Here is a 26,686-nt window from a genome sequence, read left to right as displayed (position 1 = left end):
TAAACGAAGTGTATTTATTAGGAACAACATTCTGAATATTCACAAATAGTTATCTTGCACACTTAACCTCAGGCCAGAGAACACAGGGTAACCACACAGGAAAAGGGTACCAGAAGAGCGTCCACGGAGTTCTGCTTATACAACAAAAGGAGTTTAAAGGCAGTTTAATTCAAGGCTGCAAAAACTACGTCTGTGACATAAACATGACATTCAAAAATAATTCAGCCTTCAAAATGTCCCCAATACCAACAAATCAACAAAGTATTCAAGATGACAGCCACTGTCAAGGGCAGATAAACAGTCTCAAAAGCAATCCAACATGACACCGACATAGCAGGGGCTACGCAGAGACCGCCCTACACAGTGAACACGGATTGACAGATGCTATTTGCAGGCTGCTGGTCTCGCACGCTTTTACTTCACATAAATGTATGACACTGTCCTAGAAGAGCAAATGCACATTAGGTGACAGAAAAATAGGACTCATTATCTCATACCACAAACTGGGGTTACAGAAAACGCAGGGCTAGACAAGGCCACGCTGAGATAGGTTAGTGACGTTTTTGGCAAGCCCCTCACAGGAACACCGAGATGAGGCCTAAAAATACGCCGGGGTAAGCTCCGTCCTTCCTTCCGTTGTTACCACCTGGATTAGGCTTCCTGAGCTCGGTCGGTTTTTCCCTGTGATCCAGTCATGGAAGGTTCTGGAACAGAAAAGAAATTTTTTTTTTTTTTTTTTTTTTTTACATTCTCAAACCAAAAATCTGGGCACACGCTGACATTCACAGTGACGGCTTAGTGGGTGGAGGGAAGGGGTGGCACAGCAGCGACTGTTTAAAAGTCACTAAGGGTTGGGTGCAGTGGTTCATACCTGTGATCCCAGCACTTTGGGAGGTCCAAGACCAGCTTGGCTGATATGGTGAAAACCATCCCTACTAAAAATACAAGAATTAGGTGCAGTGGCGTGTGCCTGTTATACCAGCTACTTGGGAGGCTGAGGCAGGAAAATCACTTGAACCAGGGAAGCAGAGGTTTCAGTGTGCCAAGATTGCACCATTGCACTCCAGCCTGGGCATCACAGTGAGGCTCTGTCTCTAAGTAAATAAATGCCACTAAAGGTCAGGCACTGTGGCTCACAACTGTGATCCCAGCACTTTGGGAGGCCAAGGTGGGAGGATCGCTTGACCTCAGGTATAAGTTTGAGACCAGCCCAGACACAATGGCAAGACCCCATTTCTAAAAAATAATAATAAATATATATATAAAAGCCACTAGGCATGATGGACGCATACCCAGGCCCCCAGTGAGTTCAGTGGTGTACTCACTGTTATCTGAGTGGCAAGATTTGAGATGAGTTTAACTTTAATTTGGGTATTTTTCGTTTTTTTTTTTTTTTTTAACCTTTGTTTTATGAATTAAGATCCAGGCAAAATTCAAGAAATCATGTTGCTATGCTTTCCTTTTTTTAAAAAAAAAAAAAGGAGAGAAGAAGAGGAAGAAAAAGAGGGAGAGAGAACAGGAATATTGCTTTATTCTAAAAATGGGTATTAATAATGGCCGATCAATATTTTGTGTATTTAAAATGGAGAATGTATATTTTGTGTATTTAAAGTGGAGAGCTCTATAAATATTTATTAAGTTTACTTGTTCCGGATCTGAGTTCAAGTCCTGGATATCCTTATTAATTTTCTGTCTCGTTGAGTCTAAATCTCTTTATGGGTCTTATGTATCTGGGTGTTAGGATCATTAGCTCTTATTGTTGCATTGATCCTTTTACCACTATATCTTTGTTGCTTTAAAATCTATTTTATCAGATGCAAGAATTACAACTCCTTTTTGTTTATTTATTTATTTTTGCTCTCCATTTGGTTGGTAAATCTTTCTCCAACCCTTTGAGTCTTTGTGTATCTTTGGATATAAAATGGGTCTGGATGTAGTATACCGTTAGGTTCTGGCTATATCTCTTGATTGGGGAATTTTGGTATTTTTCGACATTGTTAGAATTCTTTCATGATTTTTAAAAGATCTGAATTTGGCCAGGTGTGATGGCTCATGCCTGTAATCTCAGCAATTTGGGAGGCTGAGGCAGGTAGTTCACTTGAGTCCAGGAGTTTGAGACCAGGCTGGGCAACAGAGTGAAACCCCACCTCTACAAAAAATAGCTGGGCATGTTGGCACAAGCCTGTAGTCCCAGCTACCAGGAGGCTGCAGTGGGATGACTGCTTGAGCCCCGGAGATCAAGGCTGGGGTGAGCCATGATTTTGACACTGCACTCCAGCCTGGGTGACAGAGTGAGACCCTATCTCAAATTTAAAAAAAAAATTGTTTTAAAGATTTTAATTAGTTCATTCGAAGAGACAGACATATGCACAATACTTTGCTATACTACCTTCTCAGAAATTTGAGAGAAACAGACGGAATTCATTTATTTGGCATTTTTTTTCGCCAAACATTTATAGAGTACCCACAGCGGCGTCAAACAATGGAAAAAGAGATACAAAAAAACAGACTACTACAACAAAATGTTAAATACAGTAACGGGGACATTTCACAAATCTGAAGAGAGGAGCAACTGACCCCAGTCGTGGCAGGCAGTCAAAAAGACGCCCTCTAAGAAGACATGAATGAAAAGGGGCAAAAGAAATTCACAAGAGAAGTAGATGGTAATTTTTTAACACAAAGCATTTCCATTTCAGTGCATCATCCATTTCGACAATTCACCAGCTGGGACTTCGGACCTTCATGAACTGCAAAGTGCTCAGCAGTTCCTTCTTGGGATTCTCCCGGCGCCATCTGTGACCTTCTGGGCCAGCACTGATGTTTAAAGATCCAGTCACTCAGGCTCCCACTCTGGGGTTTGAACGAGCCCATTTACGCACATGGGCTTAAAAAACAAAATGTTGCTGAAACTCTCTCAAGTACTATCATGTGTCATGGCCTCATCTCTAGGGACAGGGCGGGGCTCAGTGAGGGAAGGCTCTGAAAGAGACCAGTGCTGTTTGGTTGTGTAGGGTTTTGTATGTTGGTTACGCATGTTTTAAATGGTCTTACTTCTCCTTCACCCTCGTCTGCAGTGTGGATAGGTGAGAGAACGCCATTCTAACCAGGGATGGTAGAGGAAGGATGTGCTCGCAGACATCTCAAAGCAAAATTTATCCCAATTTTTCTGAGAGTTTACAAATGCCACAAATGGGTGGATGTGATCTCTAGAACAAAGGGTGCATGTGACAGCCCATGCTCTGTGGGTCTGTGGCTCAGCACGAGTTCAGACACAAGACCCCACATGTTCCATCTAGAGTCTAGGTCTTAGATCAATGTCTCAAGTGTGGCTGGGAGTATCAGCCTTTAAAAAGAAATTCAGATGCAAACAAAATTCAAAGCTTGATTTCCTCTAAACGTCAATTTCTTTTTCTGCAAATCAAGCATTAAGCATGATTCCAGGCATAGACAGAAATAACTGTCAGCACACCAGTTACAACCACGGGCTCCGTAGCCACACAGCTTCTGTCAGATCCTGGCTGTGCTGTGTGACTTCTGGCAAGTGACTTAGCCCCCTGCCATCTCTCCAAGTCCCTAAGCCTCAAACAAAAATGACAGCTCCTCCTTCATAGTTTGCTATGAGCATTAAATAAGATAAGAGTTGCGAAGTGCTTAGAATACTGACTGGTACATAAAAAGTGCTCAGTAGCCAGGCCCGGTGGCTCACGCCTATAATCCCAGCACTTTAGGAGGCCAAGGCGGGCAGATCACAGGGTCAGGAGATCGAGACCATCCTGGCTAACATGGTGAAACCCCATCTCTACTAAAAATACAAAAAATTAGCCAGGCATGGTAGCACGTGCCTGCAGTCCCAGCTACTCGGGAGGCTGAGGCAGGAGAATCGCTTGAATCCAGGAGGCCAAGGCTGCAGTAAGCCAAATTGGTGCCACTGCACTCCAGCCTGGGTGACAGAGCAAGGCTCCGTCTCAAAAAAAAAAAAAGTGCTCTATAAGTAGGTTTCAAACATAAAATACAAGTCCCAAAATTTCTTTGATTTAATTTAAATGAGATTGTGACATCAGGCCAGAAGCACACTGCTAACTTCACAAACATCTCTTACAAAGTCATCAAAGTGGTTTACACAGAGGCACTGCTGGGTCAGGCTGTCACCTTGACTTTCTCCGCCCTCCCTGCTCCATGAGTGCACGGAACCCATCTTCATCCTCACCATGTCCCCAGGGCTGAGGGCGGCTCCTGGCCCATAGTGGGTGCTTACTAACTAGGGAAACTGATAACTCAGTAAACACAAAGGAGCAGTTCAACTCTCTGGTCCATGAGCTTTCAAATGTCACCCATATTCACAAATGGGTGAAAAGGAATTCAGAAATACAGGACACTTTCTGTGAGTCTATGGCTCGGCACTGATTCACACATGTACTCCAGGCCATCTACCTGCTGTCCCCCTCCCCCATGGAGGCTCCTCATCACAGCAGTAACGATACAAAATGCAGCTGGGGATCAGTGAGCACTCACTATGGCCAGACACTGTGCCGAGTGCTTGGCGCACACTATCCCATGTAACCTTCCTAACAAACACGATGGACCTCATGATACAGGCGGGGAAACTGAGGCCTTGGCAGGTCAATAATGTGCGCAGTGTGGCCAGTGGTGAGGCAGGGAGCCAGGATTCATGTCGGCACTACCCACCCCGCCACCCTGCTGCCTCCTGTCTCCAAGTCCAGCTACGCTGAGATTCTGCCTGATGTGCGATACATCCTCAGAGGCCCAGAGACCTCCCAAGATCACCCCGACTGATGATCCACAGGAACACAGGCTTGTCCTCTGGACCACAGCGGGCAGAGAATGGGGGCTAGAAGCTGTTCAGTCACGAACATGACTGCAATACTCACTCAACTAGGAATTCTAAGGGTGTCCAGGAGCTGAAGTCAGCCTCAGGCATTGATTTCCTGTTCATTGGGGTATCCAGGGTAACCCTGCAATGGACACAGATAAGCACGTCATTCACGCCTCGCCTTTATAAGAACAGGTGCCCAGTCCTCCTCGGCCAGGAAAACGCAAACATACAGCATGACGACCTAGAGCCTCTGGCACCGAGGGTGACATTTACATGGAAAGATCAGACAGGAAGATAAGCAGAGAGAGCAGGAAGCTGTCCCCACTGGCAAAGGCCACATCTGAGCATAATTCAATAAAGTACGCTGTGGCTCACCATTTAGGCAGATAAGAACAAAACAAAAGCTTCACCGAGTTAAACTGCTTGGCTGCTGTGTCTTTATTCACTTCCTAACATGCAGCACACTCATTTCTAAGGATTTAAGGTAGTAATAGAACTATGAGAATGCTGAAATATTAAATTTTTTTTATGTGGTTATTTTCCACAAAACCTTAAGATTTTTGGCAGGAGAATACAGAATTCAGATATGCATGAATCTCCCAAGATTATTCAGGCCTCAGGAATCATTCGAATCATTCAAAAAAGCATGGGAGTCTGTCACAGAATCACACACAGAACCTCACAACTAAAAGGGAACTAGAAAGGCAATCAGTGTAGTCCCTACAGTCTCCGCATCCCTTTATAGGACCACAGGCGAAAGGCAAGCCTGCTGGTGCTGGAAGCCTTCCAGTGAGAAGAAACAGCCTCCCTCCAAAGCAGCTGCCTCCGCCTGGGACCCAACGACCAGCAGAAACACCTCCAACAGCTTCCCATATTCTGTCACACACACACACACACACACACACACACACACACACACAGACACACACCCCGTATAATGACTTGAAAGACAGAGCTACATATAAAAAAAATAAAAGTGTAGTCTGATTTTAAAGGAAGAAATGATGAGGGAGAAGAGATGGAGAAGGAAAACAATGGCAAAAAAGACAGACCCATAGACCCATCCTACCCACCAATCAAACATTCTGGACAGCCCAGGAGAACCCAAAACTTGAAGAAGGACTGCCGTGGGCAGACCCTCATACACCAAGCACAATCTGCAAGGTAATCATATTAAAAGGTGGGGTCTGCAGGAGAGGTTTGGGGGCTTTAGGAGGAGATTACCATGCTTACAAAGGAAGCTGGAGGCAACCCATTTGCCCCTTCCATCACGCGAGCACATACAGAAGGCACCGTCTATGAGGAATGAGCCCTCACCAGGCACCAAATCTGCTGGCTCCTTCATCTTGGACTTCCTAGCCTCCAGAACCGTAAGCAATACATTTCTGCTATTTATAAATCACCCCATCTAAGGTATTTTATAACAGCAACTCAAACAATAAGTATCTTAAGAGTCTTTGGTGCATTTCAGAGCCCAAGGTGAGAGCACACACAGGTCCCTGGTGTAAAGCTACAGTCAAACAGTTACTCACAGCAGTGGGGCAGAGGTGGGCAGCGGCCAGGGAATCCCCAGTACTTACGGGAGCACAGCGATGGTGGCTGACCCAGGCGGCATGCCGCTGTTCTTCCCGGCCAGGCTCTGGCAGAGCTGGTGAACGGCACCCTTGGCCATGCCGTACCCGATCATACCTGGGAAATGGGGAGAAGATGGCTCAGTGACCACTGGTGCACCAGGGGGACAGCAAGGACATGCAACCTTCTCCTGAGCATCTCTATTCCCTGAAAACTTTATAAATAGCTGCGTCTGGCCTCCTTCAGGCCAGACACCTTCAACAGCCTCCACCAAAAAACGGCAGAGAGCCATGAGAAAGAGCAGATGGGAACAGGTGGGTTAGGAGTTATGGCCTCCAGCCGGTTTCCAAGAACACAGGCTTCACACAGGCCACCAGTGTGTCCAAGGTGCAGCGTGCCAGGTCCAGAAGAGGCCAGGAAGAAAAGATCCATGAACATTTATGGAGAGAAAGTGAAGAGGACATGACATTTCAAGTGTACCTACTTAACACTTAACATTTATTACAAAAGCCAGAAAGTTGATCGTATTTTTATTCTTAGGAAACCAAGACTCAGACAGGTTGAGTCCATGCCAGGCTCACACACGTGAGACTTGTGCCAAAGCTGATGGAGAGGGCAAAGCCCAAGCAAGAACTGAGTTCTGAACCCTTTGATCATGAAATGCTTGCGGGCACCTGGCACACAGAGGTACGCCATGGGACAGCAAAATCAAGCCATCATTTGGAGTACAGGCCTTCAAGTCAAATTACACACATTCAAATCCCAGTTCCTCCACTTACCACTAAAGAAATTCTGGGCAAGTTCCCAAAACCTCTCTAATCTTCAGTTGCTGCATCTGTAAAAAGGGTTTGAGGTGTTTTCCAACACTGTCAATTCTCTAAGTCTCCAGACACCAACTGGGTGTCCGATAATTCAATTAGAACCCCCAGCTAGGTGCAGTGACTCATGCCTTTAATCCCAGCACTTTGGTAGGCTGAGGCAGGAGAATTCCTTGAGCCTAAGAGTTCAAGACCAGCCTGGGAAACGTAGTGGGACCCCATTTCTAAAAAATTAGCCATGCCTGGTGTTACGTGCCTGTGGTCCCAGCTACTCGGGAGGCTGAGGTGGGAGGTTCACTTGAGCCTGGGAGAAGTCAAGGCTGCAATTAGCTATGATCACATCACTACACTCCAGTCTGATTTAAGGGCTCAGTCTCACAAGACCTACCCTACTTCAGATGCCAATCACAAGTCCCAGGCCACTTACACTTCTGACTGACAGCCTATAAATCAGGGGTTTATAGCCTCAAAGAACTCAAGCAAACACTTTTTTTTCCAGTTACTGGTTTATGATAAAGGATACAACTCGGGAACAGCCAGGTGAAATGACACAGAAGCAGGTTGCTTCTTGCTGCTTGCCAGTGACTGACACTGGGATTATAGGAGAGGGGGTGGGCATGGAGCTTCCATGCCGCTCCAGCCACGCCACCCTCCCTGCGCCTCCACGTGTCCAGCCCAGACGCTCACCACATCTGGAAGGTTTTATACAGCTTAACCTCCAGCCCAGCTCCCTTCCAGGAGGTCGGTAGGTAGAGCTGAACGTTCTAACCTCCTAATCACTTGGTCTTTCTAGGAAATAGCCCCATCCTGAGGGGCCCCAACCTACTAATCACATTATCAGTATAAGCTCAGGTGTGATCCAGAGGGGCTCGTTAGGGCACACAGGAATGGAGTACTTAATTCCGAGCATACCCTCAGCACAGGAGAGGCACTCCCTGAATGTTTTCCATCAAATCAATAGAGGTAATGTGCCCTGGAACCCGACTACCTGGCTTGTGTCCAGGCTCTGCTGCTTGCTAGTGACAGACACTGGGAGAGGCTACTAAACCTTGGAATCATCGGTTTCCCTTTCCGTGAAATGGGAATGACAATCCCAAATCCTAAGGATAATACAACAATCAAATAAAATACCATGTACAAGTGTAGCGGACAGGGAGGGTCTCCGGGAACGATAGGATTTTCATCAGCTTGAACAATCAGCCTGTTTCACAGCCTCCTGCCCTTCAGCCTGGTTTTTCCCACACCTCACATGGAATGCAGTCACCTAGTCAGAGGAAACCAGCTCCTGACAGACCCCAGAAACTTAGAGCTGAACCCAAGTGGACTTTCCTCATTACCATGCTACAGTCTCCACTCCAAAAGGATCTTCCATAACCAGAATACGTGACTATGTGCTGGCCTGATGACTCACTGCACCTGTGCCCGAGACCCATCCTCTACATGCAATGACACACCCTCTTCCCGCTCCACTGCCCCATGAAACTCTCCTGGGAGAGACGCTGCTTTGGAGAATACTTCCACTGTCCTCCTTACTTATACCAAGTCATAAAACTCCTATTGATTGTGTTTCTTTCAGGCAACAAATCCCCTCGTACAGTACTGAGCACAGAGGAGCACTCAAACCTGGCCATTACTGTCATTCACAGCTTTCAGCAAGTCACTGGCAACTCTTTTTCCTCAGATGGCAATAAGGAATCACAAAAAGGGTCATCAATGTGGAATTCAAAAAGTGCAGCCCTAACTCCTACTTTTCCAGCCACCAAAAAAATCCCAAGTTCTGTGGGTCTGCTTTTCCAACTGTAAATGCAAGTGGTAACTCAGATCACAATTTTTTTCTGCTGTCGCCGAGGCTGGAGTGCAGTGGCGCAATCTCGGCTCATTTCAACCTCTGCAGCCTCCCAAATAGCTGGGACCACAGACGCCCAGCTAATTTTTGTAATTTTAGTAGAGATAGGGTTTCGCTGTGTTAGCCAGGAGGGTCTCAATCTCCTTACCTCCTGACCTGCCTGCCTTGGTCTCCCAAAGTGCTGGGATTACAGGCATGAGCCACCACTACTGGCAGATCACAATTTATTCACAGGGCTATGCTGAGGATGGAGGGAGACTGCATCCAGGAAGGGCCTTGGAAACCATAGAGGGCATGCACAGGACCTGATCAGGGCAGAGGGAGCCCAGCCTGGTGTAGGAGGGGCTTTGCTCAGCACCTTGCCAGGGAGATGTTCTCCCAGTGACTGGGGCAGGCAGGGGGGTGACATTTCTCCCCCTCTCCCAGCTCCTCATTATTCATATCATAATGCACGATTCCTCTTCAGATCAAGCAGTCATCTGCGGCCCATCGAGGGCATTTCCTTCCTTATCAGCGATGGAAGGACTGTGACATGCCTGGCATGGTAACAACTCTGGCCTTAACACCATCAAACCAACTGCCAACACTCTGCTGCCTGTAAAGCCAGAGCCTGGAAAGGGGCTGCCAGGGTCCGCCTGTCCTGGGCGTCAAAACCCACTCACCCCACTCCATGCCATGAAGGCTCTTCCATGTGGGAATCCCTGGGCTCAGTGTAAGAAAGATGAAGAAGCACAAGGCAGCTTCCTGGCTCCCAGGAACGGCACAGCACACCAGAAAGAACCCAGAATCTGGACTTTGAGGCCAGGGCTTAGAACCCAGGTGATTCCTCACCACTGCAACTTGGGCGAGCAGCTCTTTCAGCCTCTGGTTCTTCCCTGCTAAATGGGATCCAATGCCCAGGTCATAGGCTTTACCATGATGACGTGAAACATGACACATCTCATAAACTCCAAAAGGCTCTTTCATTCCCAGAAGTAAGTAAGTTCCACAGAGGCAGGGATTTTTACTGTTTTGTTTAACAATGTATCCCAAACCAAAAGGTGGCATTCAATAAAGACTTTATTTGGCCAGGTGAGGCAGTTCAGGCTTGTAATCCCAGCAGTTCAGGAGGCTGAGACAAGTGGATCTCTTGAGCCCAGGAGTTCAAGACCAGCCTGGGCAACATGGTGAAACCCTGTCCCCACAAAAAATTTAAAAAATTGGCCAGGTATGATGACACTTGCCTGTACTTCCAGCTACCCGGGAGGCTGAGGTAGGAGGATGGCTGGAGGCTGGGAGTTTAAGGCTGTAGAGAGCCAAGATCACACCACTGCACTCCAGCCTGGGTGACAGAGTCAGACTCCATCTCCAAAAAAAAAAGTAAATTAAATAAATAAATACTTAATCATTGCTTTCAGAAAAGACCAATAGGTAGGTTTCTGGAAGGAGGATAATGGGGCTTGGTCAAATGGTGGGCTCTCAAATACTGTGGGAATGAAAGAACAAACTAGTAGTTTTGTTCATTAAAAGTATGGTAGGTGATTCTCAGTAACTCATCAGTTTCTCGATATTCCAGACAAACTAACTTTTAAATTATTTAATCTATGATGAAGTGAAAAGAGCAAGGCACAGAAAAAGCCTCTATTGAATCATCAAATGGTGGGTGTTTTTTGAGGCAGTCTTGCTCTGTTGCCCTCACTGGAATGTAAGTGCGATCTCAGCTCACTGCATCATTGGCCTCCAGCGTTCAAGCAATCCTCCCACCTCAGCCTCTTTGTTTGTTTGTCTGGAGACAGAGTCTTGCTCCGTCACCAGGCTGGAGTACAATGGCACGATCTCAGCTCACTGCAACCACCTCCCAGGTTCAGGCCATTCTCCTGCCTCAGCCTCCTAAGTAGCTGGGACTACAGGCGCCTGCCACCACAACTGGCTAATTTTTGTATTTTTTAGTAGAGAGGGTTTTCACCGTGTTGGCCAGGCTGATCTTGAACTCCTGACCTCAGGTGATCTGCCAGCCTCGGTCTCCCAAAATGCTGGGATTATAGGCAGGAGCCATTGTGCCTCGCCAAATTATGGTGCTTTTTAAAAGTATATGAGTGTGGCATGGGCGCACACTAGAATGTGCACAGAATGCTTCCAGAAGGAACCCGAGAAGCCATCACTGTAGTTGGGCCTGCGGGGGGAGTGCGTAGAGACCAGGGGTGTGGCTAGGAGAGACTCTTCCTATTCACTGTATTTCTTTTAGTGCCATGTGAATTTTTACTACATGTATTAGCTAGTTTTCCAATTTAAAAATTGATTAATTACATTATTTAAATAAAAACTAATACAGTACTTTCTCATCTTTTCTCATTAGCTCTATTTGTCAAAGCAGGTCCTTTTCCAAGACCCTATTGGAATCAGCTCCCTCAACAAAACAAAATTATCTCAATATAATTATATAATTGTCAATATAATTACATTATCAGTGATTATTATAATTACTGATTATAATTATGTATTAATTAATAATCAGTTTATTATTCAGACCAATCTGCTACTCGCTAACCAGGTTGTCTTAGACAAGGCACCTAAAATCACTGAACTTTGGGTTTTTTCCTGTGTAATCAAGAGAAATTAATAGCACCTACTTGACAGATACCTTTGGTGATGAGATAAAATCGGGCTTAGCTCAACAAGCCTAGCACCCAGCAGACAGAGGCCTAAAAAACTGTTTTTCTTTTTTGCCAAGTCTACTGAGATATAACTGAAATGCAATAAACTTAAACATGTTTAGGGTGTGCCATTTGAGCAAATTTTGACATTGTGTATACTTGCTACCTATTGGTCTTCCTTTCCTCCCACTATTCAATGAATATTTGCTGACTGAAGCAAGGGATGCCTTTTATTATGGTAGGTTTCCCTCTGCCCCACAGGCATGTGGCAGGGACGGGTCTCTTTCCTCTTTATGTTCCCCCACTGCACCCAATGGTAGCTGCTCACTGCTATCACAGCAACAAGGAATGGTTAGTCACTGTAAACTCCTCCACCTTCTGAAAACCACTATTTCTTCCAGAGGTCAGCAGGCTTCCTAAAGTCCTCGGCACACACAACTGTTTAAAATGCAATCGCTGTGGAGGTATCACAAGTCCAGCGGGAGGTGGGAGGATCACAGCCCAGCCAAAGAACCAATCACAAAATGGCTTCAACAACAACCTCAAATTGCAAAACAGGGTCAAGGTCTCAAACAGTTATTTGGAAGCACAAGAAGAGTATTTCACCATCCCCAGCTTCTCTGTTTAATCAGGGGGCAGTATAAAAACATAACGAACTCTTCAGTGATTAAAATAAACAAGGGCATAAGTGCTCATTAATCCAACCCTGGTCCTCAAAGTCCCAGAGCTCTCTCTCTTCACTCCATTCAAAAACACAAGCGGAGGGGCTCTGATGAAGGAAAGAAATGAGCAAATAGCAACTGTAATGGCTTAATTCTACAGAATGATATCTTTCCAGAGCACACAAAGAAAATTATTTGCAAGATATGGAAAAAGGGCATTTCACTATGAAGGTCAACACTTCCAAATTGATCATTGTGGTCCCCCAAAACTGATTTCCAATCACAGCACAGATCCTTTAATGGTAAACAAAGTGACTACCATTTTAATACAGTGTATCCTACAGAAGACAGTCTACAAATACAATCTTGGAAATAGGAGGGTAAGGTGTTCTCAGTATCCTTCCAAGTGAAAAACTGACTTGCGAACAAATCTTCTTGAGTTTGAGGCACTAGTAAGCCTGTTCATCATTTACTTTCAAATTGTAGATCAATTTCCCCAATTTTTCTGAGGTCTGCAGCACACTTAAAAGATCTCATGACTCAAATTTATTAATAGTTTAACAAAATCTAACTTAAGAGGTTAAAGATAAACAAACTTGTTAACATCTGAGGCAGGAAGAGCTGGGCAGAACTAAACCTGGAGTAAATAATAATAATGGCTTACACTATTGACCTGTAATAACTTTCTCATTCATTTAGATCCATTAAGACATTTACAAGGCACAACCACCATATATATAAAGGAGACATTATTTAACTTTTTTTTTTTTGAGAGGAGTCTCGCTCTTTTGCCCAGGCTGGAGTGCAGTGGTGTGATCTCGGCTCACTGCAACCTCTGCCTCCCCAGGTTCAAGTGATTCTCCTGCCTCAGCCTCCTGAACAGCTGAGATTATAGGTGCACACCACCACCATGCCCGACTAATTTCTGTATTTTTAGTAGAGACGAGGTTTCACCATGTTGGTCAACCTGGTCTCAAACTCCTGACCTTGTGATCCACCCACCTCGGCCTCCCAAAGTACTGAGATTACAGGTGTAAGCCACAGCGCCTGGCCTATTGAAGCTGATTTTACAGATGACAAAACGGAGGCTCAGAAAGGTGAAGTAACTTGCCAAATGTGTCACAGTAAGTGGCAGAACCTTAACGGAAGACCAACATGCATGGTTCCAGAGCCTGCAGTCTTAACCACTACCCAAAATGTAATCAAAGGATACTGGCAAACCAAAGGAAAGCAGGAGACTCTTCCGTCATTTAGAAAAATCAGTCTTTCGGTCCTAGGGTTTTGTTTTTTAAAGTGTCAAGCTATGACTCATTTCTCTGTTTACATCGTAGTGCCTCTGCTCCATGTCACCTTAAATAAAAATCAGATCTCAACCACCAGACAGCTAACATTTACACAGCTTTACTGATTGCTATAGCCATAGACTTGTAACATCACATGCTCTAAGAAATGGAAGAAGAAAATGAGACACAAGGTTTTGCTAACAGTCACAGCCTCACAGTTCAGTGAGGTACACTAAAATTGAGAAAGGGCCTGGTATAGCAGCTGGTGCCAATAATCTCAGTGCTCTGGGAGACCAAGGCAGGGGCATCACTTGAAGCTAGGAATTTGAGCCCAGCCTGGGCACCACACTGAGTTTCTACCAAAAATATACATAGCACCTGTTTCTACCAAAAATACAAAAATTAACCAGGCATGGCAGTGTGTGCCTACAGTCCCAGCTACTCAGGAGGCAAAGGACTGCTTGAGCCCAGGAGTTCCAAGCTGCAGTGAGCTATGATCGTACCACTACATTCCAGCCGGGGTGACAGAGAGAGACTCTGTCTCTAAAAAAATAAATAAATAACTGAGAAGGGTCCCAAGGTCTCTACCACTTATTAGAGAGTCAAAAAAAAAAGCTCTTTTTTTTTAAAGTTTAACTTAGGTAGTTGAGGTAGACACTTCCTGCCTCCCTGTGCTCCCTTTCTACCCCTACTTAAATTCATTTAGCCCTATCCCCAAGTGTTATGGGCTGAAATGCATTCCCCTAACATTCATATATTGAAGTACTAGTTCCCAGTACCTCAGAATGTGACTGTATCTGAAGGTCTTAACGAGCTCATTAAGGTGGGCCCTAGTCCAATATGACTAGTGTTTCTTACAAGAGGGAGAAACGAGGACGCAAGCACCCAGAGGGAAGACCGTGTGCAGACAAAGGAGAAGGCAGTCATCTGTAAGAAAAGAGGATTCAGGCCAGGTGCGGTGGCGCGCGCCTTTGATCCCAGCACTTCAGGAGGCTGAGGCGAATGGATCATGAGGTCAAGATTGAGACCATCCTGGCCAACATGGTGAAACCCCGTCTGTCTCTACTAAAAATACAAAAATTAGCTGGGTGTGGTGGTGTGTGCCTGTAGTTCCAGCTACTCAGGAGTCTAGGCATGAGAATCACTTGAACCCGGAAGGCAGAGGTTGCACTGAGCCGAGATCAGGCCACTGCACTCCAGCCTGGCGACAGAGCAAGATTCCGTCACAAAAAAAAAAAAAAAAAAACAGGATATGGGAGGAACCAGACCATGTGCAGGCAAAAGGAGAAGGCAGCCATCTACAAGAAAAGAGGATTCAGAAGGAACCAGCGAGCAGATACTTCGATCTCAGGCTTTAAGCCTCCAGAGTTCCCAGAAAATAAATCTCTGCTGTTTAAGCCACCCAGTCTGTGGCTACCCAAGCAAACTAATACAGGTCTTAAAAAATGCAAAAGGAATGACATAATGGAAAAAACACACAATTGGTAATTGATCAGGGTTCTGGTTCAAGTAAGTCTGCAACTTTCTTACTGCACAAATCCAGACAGGTTACTTAATCTCCAAGTTTTAGTTCCCTAACCTGTAAACTGAAAAAGAGAATACTGAGGAGATTAAAGGGAGAATATATGTGAAATGAAAAGAGTGACTGTAAGACCTATCATTTAGTGTGAATAACAGAAAGACTTTCCATTTACCGGTGCCTACCATGAGCTGGGCACTTTCTACATATCAACACCTCTACAGTTTTACAGCACTCTTCAACTTAGATTTACTGTTACTATTTTACAATTAAGGAAACTACAGTAGACACCTGATCAGAGACCGAAGAACTGGTGCAAGGTCACACATCTAAGGTAAATAATCCTCCCCCAACCCTTCATTCTCTCTCTTTTTTTAAATGTAGAGACAGAGTCTCACTATGTTGCCCAGGCTGGTCTTGAATTCCTGGGCTCAAGCAATCCTCCTGCCTCAGCCTCCCAAAAGTGCAGGGATTACAGGTATGAGCCACTGTGCTGGCCAAACTAACAAACCTTTCTCATTCTAAAACCTCTGCTATTTCCAGCTGCTAAGCTGCTTCCCTGGAACACATGGATACAATGTAATAATAACAGTACATGTGTACTAACTAATGAATATCCACTACACCATTCATTATAGTGTAGATCACAGATAAATAAACGAAACAGAGGGGCGCCAGGTCACAATGTTCCCTAACCACCATAAACATGAGGACAGGCAAACAAAAAGATCAGACAGAACTCTTCTTCCTAAAATGATTCAGGCCCCAAAGAAAGCAAAATCCATCCATCTATGAAGCACCTTAGAAGATAAAGCCTTTAACAGTCCTTATCCCAGGCAAGTGTCCAGCAGCCCCAGCAAACAAGGTAAACACCCGCACTTCACAGATTCGGAAATTAAGGCTTACCAGGAGTCCCATCCAGGGCAGCCTTTGCGCCAGCCAAGGTCAGGAGGCCGCCTTCCTTAAGATGCTTGGTAGCCAGGTGGCTAGAGATGGTGGACGTCCACATGCTCTGCTTCCACATCAGGTCACAGTTTTTAAAGAGAGCTGAGAGAAAAAACACGTGGGCCCAGCATTCCCAGGAAAGAAACCAAAAGGTGAGGTCAACTCACGCAGCCCCACACTCAGGGAAGCCCTCCCTCCTGATCGCTGGGTCCCTGTCTACAGCAACGTCTAACACAAACAGCGCAGGGCTCAGTGGTCAGAGACATGGGTTCAAATCCAGACCATGGGATCACCTGAGGTTCAGCTTCCTTACCTGTATACTAGCAAAATTTTGACCAATAAATTTTAGCAAATAAACCTGGAGTTAACTGATTTGCTAGACTGGCTTGAATTCAAAGATTGTTTTGTTTTATGAACAGTATCAGATTTGTAATAAGAACTTAAATGTCTACATCAGGTTTTCTCTGTGATAAAAATCTAAGAGCCTATTACTATACAGCTATAATGAGGGTCTTTACTGAGCTACATATTTTATGGCTGCAAGTTTAACGTTGCCTTTAAAGACTGTTAAAGACAGCTGAAATAACAGCCACCTCACACGTTTTAACTCCGAGACTTAAGAACAAGTGGTACCATGTCACACCATTGGGCAACTCGCAGGGCATGTGGTACCTGGAGTTCAAAAAAGGATGCCCTCCTGATATAGGAGGGGTCAGTAGGTGATAAGGTATTGCATTTCCCCACTACAAAAGACTAGAAAAGACCAGGTGCGGTGGCTCACACGTGTAATCCCAGCACTTTGGGAGGCAGAGGCAGGTGGATCACCTTAGGTTAGGAGTTGGAGACCAGCCTGACCAACATGGAGAAGCCTCGTCTCTAGTAAAAATACAACATTAGCTGGGTGTGGTGGTGCATGCCTGTAATCCCAGCTACTCAGGAGGCTGAGGCAGGAGAATGTCTTGAACCCGGTGGGGAGTAGGAGATTGTGGTGAGCCGAAATCGCTCCACTGCACTCCAGCCTGGGAAACAAGAGTGAAACTCCGTCTCAAAAAACAAAACAAAAAAAGACTAGGAAAAAACCTGATGGATCCACATTTATTTCTTCTCCCAAAACACATAAAAAAGGTTATCAAGATGTTTTGCTAAACTGATCACCTCACAAAGCACCACTCTCACGTTCACATGTGGGTCACAGAATGTCAATATCTTTTCAAATGGCTTTGGCTAATAAATGTAGAAGGGATAATAGAATTAGAAAACTACCATTTTCTAACCCCTCCCCCCCCATAGAATTACTGCTTCAGGCAAAGATTATCAATGAATGCCTAAAACCACTGGGTGAAAAGTACAATACTTGGGAAACAGGACATTCACACATAATACCATAGTACCACACATCCCACAGATGACCTAATTACTGCAAACAGAAAAATATACCTTTATGATGGAAGTCTGGCAGTTGCCATCTCAACCAAGCATCAAATTTGGCATCCCTATGGTAGGGCAAGCTGACATGCTGAGCTTCCCAGGTGATATAATATACGGTACAAACTATCATTCGGGAAGAATTCACACCTCAAGAATATTTATGCTAAATCGAATCAAGTCTCTAGACCCAAATTCCCATTCACAGGGAATACTAAGGATAGAGGAACAAGTCCAATAACACCTTAAAAAAAAGTTCAGACAAATTCAGAATGTGAGAGATGCTGTATGAAAACTGCCCAGAACTTGACGAAAAGTCTTATCACAGGCGCTTTAAAAAAAAATTCTAGGCCGGGCGCGGTGGCTCATGCCTGTAATCCCAGCACTTTGGGAGGCCGAGGCGGGTGGATCACGAGGTCAAGAGATCGAGACCATCCTGGTCAACATGGTGAAACCCTGTCTCTACTAAAAATACAAAAAATTAGCTGGGCATGGTGGCGCATGCCTGTAATCCCAGCTACTCAGGAGGCTGAGGCAGGAGAACTGCCTGAACCCAGGAGGCGAGGTTGCGGTGAGCCAAGATCGCACCATTGCACTCCAGCCTGGGTAACAAGAGTGAAACTCCATCTCAAAAAAAAAAAAATTCTAGATTAAGAGACTAAAAACAACATGATGTAGTATGCAAACCTTGAGTGGACTATGGTTAGGGAAAAAGAACTGTAACAGACATGAAATAAACTGGGGTAATTTGAATATGGGCTTAATATTATTAATCTTAGAGAATCACTGTTAATTTTCTTAGGTACAACAGTACCACAATAATGTAGGATGGGCTTATTCTTTAGAGACACATGCTGAAATATAGTGAGGCATAAACTTACTTTCAAACAGTTAAAAAAAATGCACAAAGTACACAGGCACAACAAAACAAGCTCAACTAAGTACAGCAAATGTTAGTTACTGAATCTAGACGGAACGTATAAAGGTATTCACTGTTCTTTCAACTATTCTGGTATGTTTAGAAATGATCATAATAAAAAGTTGAAAAATGGGCCAGGCACAGTGGCTCAGGCCTATAAGCCCAACACTTCGGGAAGCCGAATCAGGTACATCACCCGAGGTCAGGAGTTGGAGGGCAGCCTAGCCAAGATGGTGAAACCTCATCTCTACTAAAAATACAAAAAATTAGTCAGGCATGGTGGTGGGCCCAGTAGCGGGCGCCTGTAATCTCAGCTACTTGGGAGGCTGAAGCAGGAGAATCGCTTGAATGCGGGAGGCGGAGGTTGCACTGATGAGATCACACCATTGCACTCCAGTCTGGGCAACAGAGCAAGACTCTGTCTCAAACAACAAAAAAAGAAAAGTAAAGTTGAAAAACGAATTCGCTTTAGTAAAAACTCAATTTTGACTTCTTCTGACTTCCTAATGATCTCTGCACTTCCTACACATCTGCTAATGCCTAGATAGCAATAAGCCCTGTGAAGCTGGGGCACACGCCATGCTGATTTCATTCTGCCTGTCCTTTAAACTCAAACTCATCGCCTTCATCATGTCCTCCAGGGGAAGTTTCTTCCTTATGCATAAAATGGGAGCAGTAATCACTCTTACCAAACAACTATAAAGACTCTGGGTTATATACAGAAAAACAGCTAGCCCATCACCTAGTCCACACCCAATCCTTGTCAGCTGGACAAAGAGCAGAGCAGAATGAAAGAGTGACTCAGGAAATGACTCACACTTGGATTTTGCATTGCCCCCAGCCCATCCTCCAGCAACGCAAAGAATCGCGTCCACCTTCTCTTCACCCAAGAGCCTTCCAACCTCAGCAGTCACCTTCAATGCAGGAACAAAAAAAAATGCATAAGCTGTAAGGTAAGCCAAAAAGGCTAGCATCTTTACAGATAATTCCATTTCTTTTTCTCTTCTTTTTAAGCTAGTTTACAGTACCTGGCAATTAACACTTTGAAAATTAGATGGAGGACTAAACTCTGCATTGTAGACAATGAAGCCCAAGTACATTTCAATGTAATTTTTATAAAACAATCTAGAGTGTCTTTGTATACATTCTGAAAGGTAGAGACATGAGCATCCCTTGAAATAAAATAATTAATAAATAAAAGTAGGCAAAGGTTAAAAAAAAAAAGCACCTGTAGTTTCACTGCCCACAGTTATATCTCTTTCCAGACTTTCTTTGCAAATCACAGAATTATAATCCAAAAAGATGATCACCGCTATTCTCCCCCGCAATCCAAAAATCCCTTTAACTGCAACTCCAAAAAAAAATGCCAATGAAAAACTGTAAGAAAAATCAACTGCAAGAAAAAATTCAGTAGCAATATGTTGGTAATATTAAGTACATGGGGGATTCACTTTGATGATCTCTCTGCTTCTGTTTGTTTGAGATTTTAAAGCACTGAAAATATATTCACGCCCTCTTGTTATAATTTATCAAAAAAACAGTCAAGATAGGCAATTCTGGCCATCCACCATGACTCTTCCATATTTCTCTGGAATGGCTAAGATGACACATCCAATTGCTTCATTAAGATCAATCTTCTTAAGACTTTTTTTCTTTCTTCTTTTTTTTTTTTTTTTTTTTTTGAGATGGAATTTTGCTCTTGTCTCCCAGGCTGGAGTGCAATGGCACAATTTCAGCTCACTGAAACCTCTACCTCCCAGTTTAAGCCATTATCCTGCATCAGCCTCCTGAGTAGCTGGGATTATAGGCACCTGCCATCAAGCCCAGCTAATTTTTGTATTTTTAGTAAAGACAGGGTTTCACCATGTTAGCCAAGCTTGTCTCGAACCCCTGACCTCAGGTGATCCACCTCCCTCAGCCTCCTGAAGTGCTGGGATTACAGGCCTGAGCCACCACGCCCAGCCCAATCTTCTTAAGACTTAAATCAGGCTGGGCACAGTGGCTCATGCCTATAATCCCAGCACTTTGGGAGACAGAGGCAGAAAAATCACTTGAGCCCAGGAGTTCAAGACCAGCCTGGGCAACATAACAAGACCTCATCTCGACTTTAATTTTTTTAAAAAAAGACTTAAATCAAGACCCTGTGCTCTCCCAGCAGGAACACTTCAGTTGATTATCTCTCCCCAGTTTCATGACAAAACAAGGTTATGCTGAATGTCCAGAAATTCTTAACATTGAGGGTATGGTGGAGAAGGTACTCCTCTTCCTCTGGTGAAGTAGTGGAAGAGGGAAAAGACTTTAAGTTTATAAGCACTAACGCATTTTTCCATCTCTGTCTTAGAGATGCACTCTATTGTCAAGCCTTGGGTGGAGACAACCTCCACATTCAACTTGAAGGGACGTTAGAAACCTATAATCACAGCAGAAGAGCCGCTGAAGAGACACCAATTCCAGAGACCCACACCTGGCAGGGCTACTGCTCTCCAAACCCAGCACCGCCCTTCCATTTCATTTTGGTTTTATTACTTTATTTTTTGCTTTCTACAGAGGGTCAGGCTCTGTCGCCCAGACTGGAGTGCAGTGGCATGATCCTGGCTCACTGCAACCTCTGCCTCCCAGGCTCAAGCCATCCTCCCACCTCCGCCTCCCAAGTAGCTGGGACTACAGGTGCATGCCACCACATTCAGCTAATTTTTGTATTTTTTTTTTTTTTTTTTTTTTTTTTTGTAGGAATGGGGTTTTGCCATGTTGCACAGGCTGGTCTCAAACTCCTGGGCTCAAGTAATCCTCCTGCCTCTGCCTCCCAAAGTGCTAGGATTACAGGTGTGAGCCACTGCACCCATCCATTTTGGACTTTATTCGTTCATTCACATGAAGCTATTTTGCTTTAAGGCACCTTAGCATAGCAGTTAAGAGAACAGCTGTCAAACCCTGACTGCCCATGTCCAAGTACTGGCTATGCCACCTATTATCTGTTTGACCTTGGACAAATCCCGGGGCCTTTCTGTGCCTCAGTTACCCTCTTTTAAAAGGGGGATAAAATTAGAAGCTTTGTTTTGGGATGCCATGAAGATTACATGTGTTAATGAAAACAAAGCACTGAGAATGGTGCCTGGCAACTAACAACGCGGCATCAACTCTCACTATGCAATTCACTAAGGCCAATCTGTATCACTTAGGTATAGGAGCATTAAGATCACACTAAGAAAAGTAGGAACACCAAAAACATGGGAGTGCTGGAATAAGTCATCTGGCTTTTACGTTCCAATCTATATCAAACTGACATTTTAGAAAGAGCAAATGAGTAGCACAGTTATGCTCACAGTTTTATGTTGAAAATTTGTAGGTTTATATATGTATATTTTAGAGAGACAGACTGGAAGGAAATAAAGGATTAACTATATGTTAGAATCATAACTGATTTCCCTTTTCTTTTTGCTTATTTGTATTTTCTACATCATACATGCAACAAAATTTTTTAAATTTGTTATAAAAAACAGATAAGGGACAGGACACGGTAGCTCAAGCCTGTAATCCCAGCACTTTAGGAGGCTGAGGCGGGTGAATCACGAGATCAAGAGATCAAGACCATCCTGGCCAATATGGTGAAACCCCGTCTCTACTAAAAATACAAAAATTAGCAGGGTGTGGTGGTGCACACCTGTAGTCCCAGCTACTCGGGAGGCTGAGGCAGGAGAATCGCTTAAACCTGGGAGGCGGCAGGCTGCAGTGAGCCTAGATCACACCACTGCACTCCAGCCTGGGCAACAGAGCAAGACACCATCTCAAAAAAAAAAAAAAAAAAAAAACAGATAAGGATCATAAAATATCGGTATTAAAAATACTAGGGCGAGTGCAACTAAATGAAAAGTAGATCCACTTACAGACTAAGAGGCACCTGAACTTACTAAAGTTCGTATCTGGAGACCCATGATCCTGACTCGGCCACTGAGTAGCTTGTTGGCCTTGTCACTTAGTCTCTGCAAACTTGTCTTCACAGTTGTAAGGTGGCCTGCCAGCCTGCCACACTGAATGCTTGGGAAAACATGGTGCCTCACACAATGATGTGAAGTTATCCTTAGGAATGTGGCCTGCAGCACTAAAACCCACTAAATACAGAGCCAGCCGGGCATGGTGGCTACTTGGGAGGTCCCAGTTATTTAGGAGAATGAAGCAGAAGGATCCTTTGAGCCCAGGAGTTCCAGTACAGCCTGGACAACATAGCAAGACCCTGATGCAAAAATAAGAGTTATCCCAGCAACTCACCAGAAGGGCTTCTCAAGAAAGTTAAGCACTACTTAAGAGCATCTAAGATATTTATACCAAGATATCCATCAAACTGTTAACAGTGCTTCCTTTTGGGAAACGACACTATGCTGGGGAGAAAAAGGACAGTTTCACAGTTTATTTCTATATTTATGGTTTTGTTGGACTTTTGTTTTACAATATGCATAAAATTTTATAATTAAAAATAACATATTCCGTTAGTGTTCATGCTGTGAACTGGGCAACTCCACTTTTTAGAATGTATCCTAAATAATCAGGTATATGGGCTGGGTACAGTGGCTTATGCCTATAATCCCATTACTTTGGGAGGCCCAGGCAGGTGGATAACTTGAGGTCAGAAGTTCGAGACCAGCCTGGCCAACATGGCAAAACCCTGTCTCTACTAAAAATACAAAAAAAATAGCCAGGCACTGGGGTACGTGCCTATAATCCTAGCTACTCAGGAGGCTGAGGCACAAGAATCGTTTGAACTCGGGAGACAGAGGTTGCAGTGAGCAGATTGCACCACTGCACTCCAACCTCAACAACAGAGCATAACTCTCTCAAAATAAAAAACAATTTAATAATCAGATATGTAGACAAAGATGTTCATCATAGCATTCTTGATAATAGTAAAAAAATAAAATCCTGCAAAAAACTCAAATGTACAATAAATAGAAATTAAGTAAACAGTGGCCAGCCCATAAAATGGAATATCACACATCTACAAAGAGGTTTTTTCAGTAATCTGGAGAAGCATTTGAGTTTATTAAACAAAACAAAAAGCTGACCGTAAACTGCAAAATAGAAAATTACCTAAACTTATAAAAGGAGTAACATATGCATAGAAAAGACAAGAAATTTTTCTATGCATATATGCATAGAAAAGACAAGAAATAGGCCAAATCGTTAACTAGTGAGCTAACCCAAAATGATTATATAATTTATCTTTGTATTGTTTTTCACATTTTCCAAATTTTCCTCAATGAGCACAAATGGCTTTCCAAGTTAGAGAAATACCCAGGATTCCCCCCTTGGGGGCCTTTCTGAAATTACCTGGTCAGCCTGCTCAGTGAAGGAGTCAGTCATTTTAACAACAATACTAGCGCTGGCCTCTTCATTCTCCACCACATCAATGCTGGCAACCCACTGGAAGGAGAAAACAGTTTTGGTCAAGAGGCACTGAGTTGTTTTCCATGAAAGAGTCACACACAGAAATGGGGGGAGTTGGCCAGGTATAGTGGTTCACATCTGTAACGCCAACACTTTGGGAGCCAAAGTGGGAAGATCTCTTGAGGCCAAGAATTTGAGACCAGCCTGGGCAACACAGTGAGACTCAGCATCTACAAAAAATGTTAAAATTAGCCAGGTGTGGTGGCACACACCTGTAGTCCTAGCTACCCAGGGGGTTGAGGCGAGCGGATCACTTGAGCTCTGGAGTGGAGACTGCAGTGGGCTGTGATCGCATCGCTATACTGCCTAGGCAGCACAATGAGACTGTAACTCCACTTAAAAAAAAAAGGAAGAGGTGGAGAGTAGAGACAAGTAAGAGGCTTAAATGAAAACTCACCAGAGAAAGGAACTAGCAACTGACCTCTCATGCATGTTCCAGGGACACCTGTGTTTGACCAGCCTACCCCATGCTGGGTCCTATCCCAGCCCCTCCTACCTCCAAACACTCTCCTCCTCCTCCACATTCACCCGAACCCTGCCCTTCTAGAGACATCAAAAGCCAGCAAATTTTCCATAAAGGGCCAATTGATAATTACCTTAGGCTTTGCTGGCTATATGGGCTCTGTTTTTACTCAAATCTGCAATTGTAACAGAACACATCAATAAACGGAAAAAAGTAAGTGCAGCTGTGTTCCTGAAATGTGAATTTCATGTAATTTTCACATAACAAAATATTCTTCATTTGATTTTGTTTTCAACCACTTGAAAATGCAAAACAATTCTTAACTCATGGGCTGTACAAAAACATGTGGCAGACCAGATTCAGCCCACAGAGGATCCCTGCCCGGCGGCAGAGAGGGATAAGGCAGAGAGGGATGGGTTTTAGGATTGGAAATCAGACAGAGCAGGTTGAATCCCAGCTCTGCCAGAGTGGCTTTCTCACTCCAATGCTGGGCAGAGGTTTCCCACAAAAGAGGGTGTCTGTTGATGACTAACAGGGTCATTGTAAGAATTAAATGAAATGGAAGATGCTAAAGCTCCTGGCACAGGTGATGCTCAGTCCTTACTCAGGGTCTCTTAGTCTGAAGTCCCCAGAGATATATATTTCTACCTTAAGCTGTAAAGACAGCATCTATTCATCAACATTTGTTATATTATTAATTAACTCGTTATCCTATGGAGGATACTGAAACAATGAAGTCTCCATCATCCTAGCCCTCCCTAAAATAGTAGGAAGAAAGGAGGAAAAGGACCAAGAGTCAGAGGTAAATCGGCTCTCCAGATTCTGCCAAGACCAATGTAAACCAAAGTGCCACCATCAGGGAAAAGCACAGCCTTCACCCTCTATCTAACACATGACACTAATGGGGTCTACTGTCTTAAAGTTACTGGGAGGATTAAGAGTCTATAGGAACTCTGGTACTGGGAGCACAGGGCCTGGCCCTTGGCAGAAGTGCTGCCTCTGTCACCACCATGCATCTCTGAAGACCTGGGAAAGTGCTCTCATCCAGTGTCCCCAGGCTCTGAGCAGGTGGGTGGCAGGAAGGGGGTGGTATGATGGAATCCTTTAGAAACATATTCCTGTCCCAGATTCTGAGCAAGAAGAAAATCCTGGTAAACATATACTCGGTGATGGTTACACTAAAAGCCCAGACTTCACCGCTACACAACATATCCATGTAGCTAAACTATACTTGTGGCCCCTTAGTCTATGCAGATCGGTAGATAATAAGATTTTTTTTTTTTTTTTAGAAAATCCTGAGATCCTTTTTCTGATCCCAGAGAACTCTTGCCCAGGCCGCTGCCACTGCTGCTGCTGCTGAACTCCCAGAACATTGCCCCTGGCAAGGTCTCCACTGGGAAAGTGCCGAGGCCTGCTGAGCCGCTAAGGTCAAGGGTCTGTGGTCATGGATCTGCTTTGCTCTGACCTGCCGCCTCCTGGAAATTGACACCTGACTATACAAAGTAGTTGAAATAGTCTTTGCAAAGCAAAGTGGTACTGAGCCTTCAAACTGTCAGATCCAACGGGGCTAAAAGAACAGGGGTGCGTAGTAATAGTAACATTAATAGCCAACATTTAAACACTTTTTACCACGCATCAGGTAATTTATGTGCGAATAAATTTGCACACAATAAAAGTCTCCATCTTTTCATTATGGAAAATATCAATTATCTTATGTAATCCCCTCAACTCTCCTAAGGGGTAAACACTATCAGAATCTCCATGTGACAAATGGGGAAATTGAGGTTCGAGGGCTTTAAGTAATCAATACGCGGTCACAGGACTAGTAACCGGGACTGGGCTGTCTCATTCCAGAGACGACTTCTACACTCTCTCTCCATCCTCTCAATCCCGCTCCTGTTCCTCCCCCTTGGAATTCTCTCCCGACTCACGCCGCACTTTGTGGGTCTGGCGGAGGCCCACGGAGCACCTCCTCGCAGAGCAAAGGCCCAGCGCTCTGGGACTCGGAAACAGGAATAGATCCATAGACCTGTGCGCGCACGTGCAAGCACACGGGTCACGGAGTGCACACGGGCCCCCAGCTTCCTCCAGGCTGCCCCCAGCCGGGCTGCACACAAAGCCCCTGGCCACCCCCGCGGAGACCCGGCAGCCCCCAGCCCGCAGCATTACCCAGTTGCGGGCCCGGAACGCCTGCACGCATCGAGAGCCCAGCGCGCCCCTGCCGCCGTACACCAGCACCCGGCGCGCCTCCCCCGCAGCCGCCGCCGCAGCCGCCGCCGCCGCCATCCTGCTCCTGCACGCCTGGTTCCCGCAGCTCCGACTCCCTCT

General features: G+C 44.7%; 1 protein-coding gene across 1 annotated transcript; it reads right to left on the bottom strand.

Moving 5' to 3' along the window:
• Positions 1–26,686, bottom strand: QDPR (quinoid dihydropteridine reductase). The gene is made up of 7 exons (XM_002745985.6): positions 26,528–26,686; positions 23,779–23,871; positions 19,274–19,370; positions 16,074–16,214; positions 6,415–6,523; positions 4,890–4,973; positions 1–704 (listed from the first exon to the last, which is right to left on the bottom strand). Exons 1-7 carry the CDS (start codon positions 26,642–26,644, stop codon positions 599–601), a joined length of 747 nt encoding a protein of 248 aa, XP_002746031.3. The 5' UTR covers positions 26,645–26,686; the 3' UTR covers positions 1–598.

The sequence above is a fragment of the Callithrix jacchus genome, chromosome 3 (genome assembly GCF_049354715.1).
Source record: "Callithrix jacchus isolate 240 chromosome 3, calJac240_pri, whole genome shotgun sequence".
Classification (NCBI taxonomy): domain Eukaryota; kingdom Metazoa; phylum Chordata; class Mammalia; order Primates; family Cebidae; genus Callithrix; species Callithrix jacchus.
This window is presented reverse-complemented; position numbering and strand designations above follow the sequence as displayed.

Coding starts and splice junctions, on each gene's coding strand:
- QDPR (XM_002745985.6), bottom strand. CDS start 26,644: ATGGCGGCGGCGGCGGCTGCGGCGGCGGCTGCGGGGGAGGCGCGCCGG. Junction 16,215..19,273: donor GGGCAATGCAAAATCCAAGT/GTGAGTCATTTC, acceptor TTTTTCTCTCAG/CTCTCTTTAAAAACTGTGAC. Junction 4,974..6,414: donor GCCACCATCGCTGTGCTCCC/GTAAGTACTGGG, acceptor TGTCCATTGCAG/GGTTACCCTGGATACCCCAA.